The sequence below is a fragment of the Polyodon spathula genome, chromosome 11 (genome assembly GCF_017654505.1).
Source record: "Polyodon spathula isolate WHYD16114869_AA chromosome 11, ASM1765450v1, whole genome shotgun sequence".
Taxonomy (NCBI): Eukaryota; Metazoa; Chordata; class Actinopteri; order Acipenseriformes; family Polyodontidae; genus Polyodon; species Polyodon spathula.
The window spans coordinates 39,816,062-39,828,264 of record NC_054544.1 but is presented as its reverse complement, the minus strand read 5'-3'; the positions used below and the strand labels follow the sequence as shown (position 1 = coordinate 39,828,264).

The window sequence follows — 12,203 nt, the reverse complement described above, 5'->3', positions numbered from 1 at the left end:
TTCCCAATTATTATACACAAATAATAAAACATAAAAAGGATAATTGAATATTAGGAATCGTGGCCTGTAATTATAAATCTAAAATACAACAATACAAAACAGAAAAACAAATATATAACATGCTACAAGGAAACAAAAAAATAGTACATAACTACACTTAATTTTTAAAATAAATAAATGAAGATTGCACTGTAATTGGCATTAAAGTACTGTATGCAATATATAGTATAAATAAACCTAAAATAAAAGAATTATACCTTGGTTTCCCGTTAACTTTGGTTAAGGTATTTGCTTTGAGCTAATAAATGACCTTGCTTATGGACAGAACAAGGCGCAGCTTAGGCAATGGAGAAAAAAAATAGATTAACAAAGTAAGATATTAAAAGTATACACACTGCTAGTGTTTGCAGCACCATCCTGGAAACCATTTAATACGTACTGCTTTACAGGTCATGTCCCTGAGGTACAATTTTACAGGCTTTCGTATTGGGGCTAGAATATGACCCCCCTGCTTACGTTCTTAATACTGCACAAGAGGCCTTCAGTTTAATGGAATGGAATTATTTGGATCAGTACATATTTTATTTTTAGAAAGACTACTACCATTGCCTTCAAATAAGTTTGGTTTATGCATTTTTTCTGGTATATAAAGATTGTAAATGAGAAGACTGTTTGGCCTGGTTAGCACACCATTACTGTACCTCTAGGGTAATTCTAGACAAACAGCATATACAGTAGGTAACTACATAGATCAGCAATGTCTTTATTCCAAAGTTAACATTGTCATGCCAGTCTTAAGGCCAGTTTAGGTAAGGCATGGTCCCACAGGGATTAGGAGCAAGAATAATTGATTACAAGGAATTATAATGGAACTTTAGCAGGATTTGGAGGGACTGGGTGGGCTGGGTATTCTTTAGGTTTCGATACAATGGGTTCAGCTCAAAGTTTCCATATGAAAATTACTAAAAATTACTAAATCACTGTAGTGTGACAAATTTGTATTGTAGCTGCTCTTCTTTTTAATGACAAAGTATTGCTTTAAAAATATACCGTATTACTTCAATTAGAAGCAAAAGCGTTTGTTTTAAATTGATCAAAATGATTGTGGTGCTTGAAGGGCAGCCAAAATGGAAGGTCAGGGGAGTACTGTACCATCGAATCAGGAGTGTGTATTGGTTGTTAAGGGGCGGGGCAATGCTGATGTGGCAGTTAAATCCAAGAGTGTGACACAGATGTTTTTCTGCACCAAAAATTACCTCAGAATAACAGAACAAAAATAAAACAGAATAAAAACTACAATATATCCTACTTGTTTTTTTTTTTCTCACTGTAACTTGCTTGTTTGTAATTTCTCTGCAAGAGAAACCAAAACTAAATCGTCTCATAGATAGTAAGCACATTTGTTTTTATTTGTATGGGAATTACAATTGAACTAAAAACAAAAGCACCTATAAGAACTTCAGGACTGCTGTTCTGTAAGTAGTTTATCTTGGATTTTCTTTCAGAACTGTACTACCAGAAAATAAAACATGCTTAGTATGTGTGTGTACATTAGTTTGTAATTTACTTGCTAGATTGAGGCTCCCGTCTCTTCGGGGGAGTTACATGTATAGTCAGTTTTGCTCATTTATTTGTTTGTGTGAGTGGTTTTTTTTTTTAGTAGGAGGAGAAAAAAACACCTTAATGTTTCTTTATTGATTGAAGCGTTTATTCGAGGGCGGCCTCTATTGTGAAGCTGATGTACGACTGTGCTGTCAATACGAGGGCGTCTTTAATTCAAGAGAAGTGCCAAATTGAAATAATACGTTACTTGCATACGGATATCTCAGAAATGTACCAGATTACACTGTGAAGGCTTTAGCCTCCTACATTTAGAGTTGCAGTGGATTATCGTAAATTCAGACGAAGTCAACTGACCTCTAAGCTTAAGCACCAATTAATTATAAAATGCACTGAATTCTGTTTAAATTGATGATTTTTTTGTGCTAACATATAACTTTTGTTGCTTTGTGTGTGTGTAATATATATAATTAGATAACAAATGAGAACATACAAATAGTGTGATTTGATTTTCCTCTTTTTAAATAGAGGATAGCAGCGTTCATTAAAACATGACCACTGCATGGATTGTAGTTGACTTTGATACTGTGATTTCAATTACCCTGATAGAAATCTTTATAACTGTATACATTTTGGATAACATTATTTGACAACTATCACAAGGTATTATGGTATAAGGTATAGGTATTGTTCCTACATGTACAGTATATATCGCTGAAAAAAAACACACACACACACACAAAAAGTTAATCCTTATAAACAGTGAACAAAGAATAAGGCCATAAAGTTTTGTTTTTTTTCTCATTGCTTTAAAAAATATCATGCACATGATTTTAATCTGTTGTGGTTTTAAAATAATTCTTTCCCAAACAAGGTGCAGCAAAACATAAGGCTGATAAAACTTCTTAGAAAAAAATAAAATAAATAAGTGAAGGACAAAAACTAGAGAGGGAGGAAATAAGAAGAAAAGTCTGAATACATATTGGGACTACAATGCGTAGCATTAGTTAAAATGTGTGTGGTTTTACTTCATAATGAAGTATTGTAAAATAAAGGCAATCAAAATGGACAGAGTTGCGAAGCCAACTACAATGATGGCTGCAAACTGTTCATCAGTGGGCATCATGCTCTTTGATTTGGTGTTGTCTGTTGCCCCCAGCTCTCCAGCCAGCGTCAGCTCGTTACGTCTCAGTGTGAAGAGGGTGGAGGGGCTGAATGCTCCAGTCAGTTCCTGCGTGGTGTCTGTACAGCGGCGGCACACGCACACACGAAAACGGTAATCCATGTGGAATTGAAGGCCTGAGATCTGGAATGCGGTGTCCTCCCCCTTAAAAACCTGACAAGGAGATGAAACAATAAACAAACACACACAACCCCCTTTCTCCTGTAAAAAAAAATTCTTAATTGAATATTACCATATTAAACCATTGTTTTAGTTTTTTCACTGATGACAAACTGCATAAACCAGGCCCTCTTTATTACCTATCAATTAAGCAAACACTGAATGTTTTACAATTGGTAAGACTCTGAGACTGTATTGAAACAAAATAAATGGTTCAAACTCTAAACTTTGTGTTTTTATATAAATGTACCAAAAACACCTGTATGCCTGGACTAGCACTTGCACTTGGAAAGCGTCTTTCATGCACACAAGATTGGAAAGCATTTTAAAAAGACTGTAAATCTGAATTGGTGTGCAAGCACTGAACTGCACACCTTCTGGGTTGTGGTCTAATACTGTTATTACTAAAGATGTTTTCCTCAACTAATGGCAGTAGAGTGAGACAGCTAGAAAATAGTCCACACAGCTGTCTTGAACCAGGGTGGTGTTGGTAAAATAATAACATTGCTTAAATATCCACTTTATTAAGAACCCCACGTCACATTTAAATAAACACATACATCGGCAGGTAAATTCGAAGTTTATGGAAATTCCTCTATCTGTTATTCAAATCCCAGATGCTTTTTTGTCTCTTGTGCTCTTCCCTGTTTATTTCAACAATGCTTGCTTTGTCAGAAGGGGTTGTACAAAGACCATCCTACCCACACAATGGCTAGATAAGTGCTCCACGTGATCAAGGCTTTTATTGCAGCACTCTGTTCTCAACTGTAAGCATGCATCATTTGGGAGGAAAGTACTTTTCATTTGAAACACGAGAGCAGAAGAAAATAAAGACAATGTTTTTTAATTTGTTGTTTTGTTTGCCTCTATAGTTTTCTAATGTTCAGGTTTGCAGGCTTTTTGAATTATTTAGACTGTAGGTTACCCACTGTCACTTTCTAATTCTACATGGTAAAAAGACAAGAGGTTATAGGATAGAGAAATGGCCTGTGAAAAATGTAATACTTTATGAATATTAAATAACTATTATTGCCATGATCAATGATTACTGCATAGAGCAGTGCACTACAGTACACTATGTAAACTTGCTAATGCTGTTCTAATTGGTATTAGGGCCAACTGTATTCTACAAATGTTTATATATATATATATATATATATATATATATATATATATATATATATATATACATATACAACACACACACACACACACACACACACACACACACAATATATAACATTTGTACAATGTGTGGTAGAATACAGTTTCATAGATAAACCATGTTATTTGTGCTTGGCACAAAATAACACATGCTATGGCTGTCAGTGGATTCGTCACAATAGAAAAATGTTTTGCTCCTAGGTTGGATCGAATTTTACTGTGTTTTTTTTTAAATTTTTAAATCACATGATACAAGTTACATATTCCATAGCAAAATGCTTAATATTTATCTTTCACCACAAACATTTTCAACCCAATCTGTATTTTAGTTTAACAAAAGTGAAACACTTATAACGATGTATCATTCACTTCAAAAACGTTAAGCCCGTCTGAGACCATTACAATAACAAAGTATAAATAGAAACCATCAGAATGAAAATAAGGGAGTAACTGTGTCAATTATTTTGAAAATGACACCAAACTAATTAACAAGGAACAGGAACCAGTGGAACTCTGAAAGCAGACAGCACATGTAACAATCATAGTGAGGCAGAGCAACTAGACTAGGCTTGGGAGAGCAAATCCCTCAATTTGACAAGACATGTTGCCTCCTCCGCCACTACCGCAGCTCAACTGAGCATCAAACAGATGCCATTGACACAATCTCCGCCCTCTGGAAACAAATAAGACACTGACGTACCAATAGATCACTGCAGACTCAGGAAGGACACCATAGTCCCAGTTTAAACTGAAGAAATAATGAAAAAATACATGAAGTAACTGTACAGGAGCATTGTAGAAATATTATATACCATGGCCATACTGAGAATATCACATGTATTAACCTCTTTGACCTCACTTGTGGCTCAACTAAGAGGCCAAACTAGATTCCATAAATTAGATTCAATATTTTCAGTTGGGCCATGGTGGGTGTGTGTGTGTGTGTGTGTGTGTGTGTGTGTGTCTATATATATATATATATATATATATATATATATATATATTATATATATATAAAGTGTCTTCACCTTTTTCTGCCTTATAGCCTGAATTAAAATGCATAATTTTTTTTTTCATTTATCTACACATCCTACCCCACAACTTCCTAGTGAAAAATATATTCTAGAAATTTGTAGAAAATTAATAAAAAATAAAAACTGTAATAGCTTGGTTGGGTAAGTATTCACCCCCCTTGTAATAGCAATCCTAAATTAGCTCAGGTGCAACCAATCGCCTTCAAAATCACACACCAAGTTAAGTGGCCTCCACCTGTGTTAAATTGTAGAGATTCACATGATTTCAAGATAGTGCATTTCAAAGCAAAGACTCAACCATGAGCACCAAGGTGTTTACAAAAGAACTCCGGGACAAAGTTGTTAAAGGCCCTTGGAGCACGGTCAAGACGATTATTAAGAAGTGGAAGGCGTATGGCACCACCAAGACCCTGCCTCGATCAGGCCGTCACTCCAAACTGGATGACCGAGCAAGAAGAACACTGATCAGAGGGGCTACCAAGAGGCCAATGGCAACTTTACAATACCCCACTACTCAAGAAAGCCCACCTTGAATCCGGTTTGAAGTATAAAAAAAACAATCAGGAGATTCAGTAGCCAAGTGGCAAAAAGTTTTGTGGTCTGACGAAACTAAAATGGAACTTTTTGGCCTAAATGCAAAGCGTTATGTTCGGCGCGAACCCAACACAGTGCATCACCCAAAGAACACCATCCCTACTGTGAAGCATGGTGGTGGCAGCATCATGTTTTGGGGATGTTTCTCATCGGTAGGGACTGGGGCACATGTCAGGATAGAAGGGAAAATGAATGGAGCAAAGTATGGAGAAGTCCTTGAGGAAAGACTTGGAGAATTATCCAATTATGATCTTTCAGTTTTGTATTTTTAATATATACTTTTTTTTCTCAATAAAGACTTTTTTTTCCCTTGACAGTGTGAAGTATGATGGGTAGATAAGTGGAAAAAATCCTCATTTAAATGCATGAAACTCTGAGGCATTGACACAACAAAATGTAGAAAAAGTTCAAGGGGGTGTAGACTTTATATAGGCACTGTATATAATATATAAATAATCAGGGCTGCTCCAGTTTAATTTAATGGTTTGAGACGAGTAAATGTATTTTACTAGTGTCACAAGCTGCCACTAAAACATTTTGTTTTATTGATTTTAGTACTGTTAATGTTACATTACTGTTCAAGTTGTTTATGTATCCCGATTTTTACTAGCTTATATTGTGGAACATGGGTAGAAAAGTTGTTTAACCAATGTTTACCTGTTTCATGGTCGAGATAATTTATTTTTTTAAATGCAGAAAAAAAAAATTGTTCATAAGAAGCTGTAAGTGTTATACTTAAGCTATAGAGCCTGTCGATGTGGGCTGTACCGTGAGAGGGCTCTATCGCTATTACATTGAGAGGGCTCTATCGCTATTAGAAAACAATTTCTTTGTTTTCTCTTTAAAAAAAAAGAAATAAAAATAATTATTTGAAATCCTCTATTTACCTTGAACTTCTGATATTTCAGAGGTAGCATTCCGCTGAGGAAAATAATCCCTAACATAATTCAAATAGAAAAACAGCATATGTATGAGAAAATTTTATATTATTATTATTATTATTATTATTATTCTAGTCTAACATGTTTATTTATTTGGGTCTTAATCTTTCTTATTGGAATTTATCTGAACATGTACAATTGGTGAGTCGGACTCGTAACTTCTTGTTGGAGGTGGGGCATCATTCAAGCAGGCAGGGAGTGGATTGGCTCGTGCGGAAAGAACTGAAACAGGGTTGGCATTTTGACTGGCTGGTTTTGAGGGAGGGTGTTGTTTGGATCCAGCCGATGACAGAATTGTGGACCAATCGTGTCTTCCCTGTTGATTTGCTGTCCAGTAGCTGTGAATTGAGCCTTCATTATGGTGTCCTGTCACAGACAGGACTGGTTGCTTCTAGACCGGCATCAGAAAGTATCAATGTTTAAGTGGCTTTTTATGTTGTCAGATTAATTGTAGATTAAAATGTTAAGGGAAAAAGCTGGTTTGTCTGCGAGGATTGATTGAAAATTTAATTCACAGTTAAGCACTTCAATGTTCCAGCGGGCATCTATGCAAAATAGAAGCTGTTCGCACTCAATCATTTTCTATTGTTTATGTTTGCATGAAAGACAAAAAAAAAAAGAAAATCCATTCCCAGTTAGATTTGGATATAGATAAGATAACTCTTTCAAGGATTGACTGTTCTGTGAATATGTGTTACATTTACTGAAATAAAAATGGTTTTAAAACAACCAAATTTCCATTGGGCTTATTTTTTATTTTTATTTTATATTCAATTGATTTTTTTTATGTATTACTTTGCAAGGCAGCCACTATAAGATTGTTACCGTTAAAATGTGCAGTGAAGAATCTACGGATTAAAACAACTAATGCCCATAAATGAACTGATCAAAAATTTTTCTTAAAAATATTTCCCAACATAAAACCAATGTCACCTTACAATAATTGATTTTGAGTTTCAGCGTTTAAAAAAAAAATATATATCGAACGAAATTTCAATGTACCATTTGTAATTCAGTAATATGAGAGAATTGGTCAGGGGTCTGACCTTTGCAAGGCACTGTGTGTGTGTGTGTGTGTGTGTATATATATATGAGAGAGCATAGTAGAGGGGCTTGAGTGAGTTACAGGAAAATAATCAGGGTTTATGACATCATAAACTACGAGACTGTTAGGTGCAGTAGTTTATAAACTGTCACAGAAACCTGAGATGGAATTATTTTTCTTTTACCCCATGAAACCCATTTATTTATTTATTTTTTATAATACATGGATATTATCTGTGATAAAAAAAGACAAATGGGTGTTAAGATTCAAATTGATAATGAATTTAATGAATAATGACAAATTACGTCAGTATTACATAATCTTAAATATAATTATTTTTTGATAATTCAGGAATGGCAAATTAAACTGGGTAGATAATGAACTGCAAAAAATAACTTCGTTTTAAGGAAAAGATGTTTTAATGGGGTATGCTTTTTGTTTTATTTTTTTAATCGCTGTCAGGGTCGAAGATTGTCTCGTTCGCTTGGGTGGTGTGCCGGTGGTGGAGGATGATTATCAGTCTTCAGAGACAGATTTGTTAAGTGCCTAAAAAACACAAATTGTGGGTGTTGAGTGATTTAAAATGAGACATTTTGTTTGAAGGTGGTTGGGGTGCACAGGAGTCAAATGGGTGTCTAATATATATACACACACACACACACACACACACACACAGTACCAGTCCAAAGTTTGAGTCCACCTGCTTAAAACTAGGTTTTTCATGATTATCCATGCTTTTAACTGTATAAACTTGTCTATAAGCACTTAATATTTCATTTTATGATATGTGTACTTATATAAGCTGATAATCATAAGTGAATTGCATTCAAAAATTTCATTTTTAAATGAAAATGTAAATCTTGTCAATTTCAATGAAATAGTCACCCAAAGCAAGGGATTTCAGTCTGAAGCCCAAGTCAATTAAAAGTCTGAAATGTGTATAACACGGTGTTAGAACACTGGCCTAAGTATAAAAGTTGTAACTAGCATGTTACCTAATTAACCTTTTGTCACCAATTATTGTTAACAGGTATTGGTCCATGATTACTATAAATATAGGTAACATAGGCACAGGTTTGTCATTACTGAATGTAAGGGAGCAGAAAATGACAAAATACGCTCAGTTAAGCAAAGAAAAAAGAATCGAAGGTGAATCTTTAAGACAAATCGCAAGAACTTTGCAAGTGTCTGTAACTGCTGTGGCTGAGACCATCAAACGATTTGAAGAAACTGGCACTCATGAGGACCAAACAAGGTCAGGCAGGCCAATGGTGACATCAGAATCAGAGAACAAGTTCACTTGAGTCACAAGTCTGCGAAACCAGCGATTAACTGCCCCTGAAATACAAGCTCAGCTAAATGCTACTAGAAGTACAGTTGTTTCAACATCAACTGTTCAGAGGAGATTGCATGAAGCTGGTCTAACTGGAAGAATTGCTGCAAAGAAACCATTATTAAGAGTGCAGAGTAAGAGGAAGAGACTTGCCTGGGCCAAAAAACACAAACTGGACGTTTGAGGAGTGGAAGTCAGTTTTATGGACCGATGAGTCAAAATTTGAAATATTTGGGTCCAACCGTAAGACGGTTGTAAGACGCAGAGAGGGTGAGCGCATGAGTTCTGCATGTGTGGTTCCCACTGTCAAGCATGGAGGAGGCAATACCATGGTCTGGGGTTCCTTTGCTGGTGACAGAATTGGTGATCTTTACCAAGTCCATGGCAAGCTCAACCAGCATGGCTATCATAGCATACTTAAGAGGCATACCATTCCATCAGGATTATGGCCAGTTGGGCAGTCCTTCATTCTTCAGTAAGATAATGACCTGAAACACATCTCAAAGTTTTGTGCAAGAACTACCTGGCAAAGGAGGAAAGTGAAGGACAACTCAATCTAATGACCTGGCCTGCCCAGCCTCCAGACCTCAATTCCATAGAACTTGTATGGGACGAACTGGACAGATGAGTCAAAGCAAAGCTACCCACAAGTGCCCTACATCTCTGGAAATTACTGCAGAAGAACTGGAAAGACATGTCGTGTGATTTCCTCCTGAAACTTGTTAACCGAATGCCTTGTGTTTGTGAGGCTGTTATTAAGGCAAAGGGTGGCTATTTTGAGGAATCCAAGATTTAGCGACAACTATCAACTTTCTTAAACATTGCTTTGATACTCCTTATGTTTTGTATATTGTAACATGTGTTTTCATTTTCAAGTATTTACAGAAATGTATACAATGTAAAACATTGTCAATTATGAAAAAAACCTAGTTTCCAGCAAGTGTACTCAAACTTTTGACTGGTACTGTATATAGGGACCAAAATGCACAGTGTAAAGATGTGGTGGGTGGTGGGGTGGGGTGGGGTGGGGGGTGGGGTGATGAGGGTTGGTTGTTGAAAATAAATTTAATGTAGTTCATGGTACAATATATGTAGTGTTCCGCATTTTCGGTTTTTATCTTCACACCTTCATGTGTTTTTAATTGAAACATCGGAAACAATCTGAAAAAAAAACAAATCTCAGTATAAACACTTTACATGTGGAATATGATACGTAGCAGTCCTGGTTTCTGATTAAGTTTAATGTCCCAGGCATGTACGATGAAGCAAAATCTGTGCAAGTCGAGGCCACATTTTCCCATGTTAGCTGGTACTTTGCAAACATTTGAGCTGACAGACATTTTGCTGACAGACCTAGTATCTGCAGAAGATACGAATGTGACATCAGCACAAAACAAACCACATTTATTTGCCTTGAAATCACACACAAAAAATGAATTGACAGAACTGGACAGTCCAAGGCATTTGGAGACATGTCAAAAATCACACCGGACATTTCCATCACTGCGTTCCATAAGTTTACCAACTAAAGCACTATCATTTTCTGTCAAATATTTACGATTAAGATTGTCGGTGTTAGGCAGCGCTTGGCTGACGGACAGTCCTGTCGCACAAACTCACCAATACATACCCCCTCTGTAATGAACAGTGGCTGCCCAGCAAAGCACAGTGCTCTGACAAACTCATTAACTCAGTCATTCTGCGCTCTCTTTTATTAAAGAGGGTGTAAAAGCTGAAATGGATTGCTTGTCTCTCAGTTCATTTTCTTATATTAGTTTAATGTGTTGCTTAGTTTCAGTATGCTCTTTTATTCTGTTGGGCACAAACATGTACCTCAATGCAACAGTATTTGCAATGGAAGGCATTCTCTGCTTTAGCTGGTCCACTTCTGCTTTTTGTACACTTCGAAACATTTGTTTTCTTTTTAATATTCATCAGCTGATTTACATCTACCCATTCCACATCCACTCAAAATATATTTGTGTATTTCAATTTAGTTTTTGATCAAGCTAGTTGCTCCACCCAGCACGTGCCACAATAATCAGTCAGCCAACAGAATCAGGTTGAAGCAACAGAGACCCTGTCACTTACTCAGTAAAAACAAAGGTTCAGTTAAAAAAATAAATAAATAAATAAATAAATAAATCCTGTATTTTTTTGGTAAAATTTGGAACAGCGGAACACTAAATATGTTAAAATTGGGTGTCCTTTTGTATCACTTCTATGGGAAAGCAGTAGCTTTAAGGAATACTAGATTTAACTTGCAGCGAGGCACAGATATGTATTCAACATGTATGTTGTGGGTTGTCAACACATGTAACATATTTTCAATAAACTGTCAAGTTTTACTTTCACAGATTAAAGAAAGACTTCATATACAGCCTTACTTTTAAAATTATACATGTTTCTGGAGAGATTTAATTTCCCAGCATTTCATTAGTATTGAAATGTCAAATGTCTCTCTTTCTGGCACAGTAGTTCTTTTGCAAATTGTTTCTGCTTGATTGCTGCACTTCACTTAATGTATGCTTTATGAAAATGCTATTTAGAGATTATTAACGGATATTAAACTTTTAACATTTCCAAAACTACTTCAGTTTAAAAGAGACCATGTTCTTTTCCATGAACTCTTGCCAGTGGAGAAGTAGAGTCTATAAAATGTATCTGTTTACCAGAATACTAAATCGGATTTCTGGAAGTGCCTACCATTCAATATAAATAAAAACTGAACACTGGATTTTCACTAAATAACTGCTTTACATTGGTACACCAACACACATCTGTTCTTTTTTTCTTACAACCTTAATAGAGTATTTCATTTCAGTGATTCATCTTGTTATGGCTTGTTTTCCTTTAGAGGTAGTAACAAAGATTATAGACATTCCATTTAGCTGGAACATTCTAGCCTAGGGGGAAGCCTACAAGCAACAGTTTTAATAGGAACACCAGATACCAGCATTTAATATGTTTACACACAAACCACAAAGTTTGAATTCTGCTAAAAAGATGACATATGTTGTACCTTGTAAAAGGTTAAACAGCTGGTAAAAGCATCAGCAATTAGAATCTATCAAAAACGATTCCATACATAAGAGAGGTGTTGCTGATTTCTCCTGTAGCAGGTGTAAACGAAATACCCTCTCCGCAGTTTGTTGCCCCTTTAAAACCAAACCCAGGACACGGAGAGTTG

General features: G+C 35.8%; 1 protein-coding gene across 5 annotated transcripts in view; it reads right to left on the bottom strand.

Annotated features, from left to right (window-relative positions):
- Nucleotides 1-1,523: 1,523 nt before the first annotated feature.
- LOC121322915 (fibronectin type III domain-containing protein 3B-like) overlaps nt 1,524-12,203 on the bottom strand; it is a 240,282-nt gene continuing 229,602 nt past the window's right edge. For all 5 annotated transcript variants that reach the window (XM_041263510.1, XM_041263509.1, XM_041263513.1 and 2 more), the window contains one exon: nt 1,524-2,896. In XM_041263510.1, the coding sequence (XP_041119444.1) occupies nt 2,585-2,896 (312 nt within the window). In that variant the 3' untranslated portion in view covers nt 1,524-2,584. The remainder of the gene's footprint in view (nt 2,897-12,203) is intronic.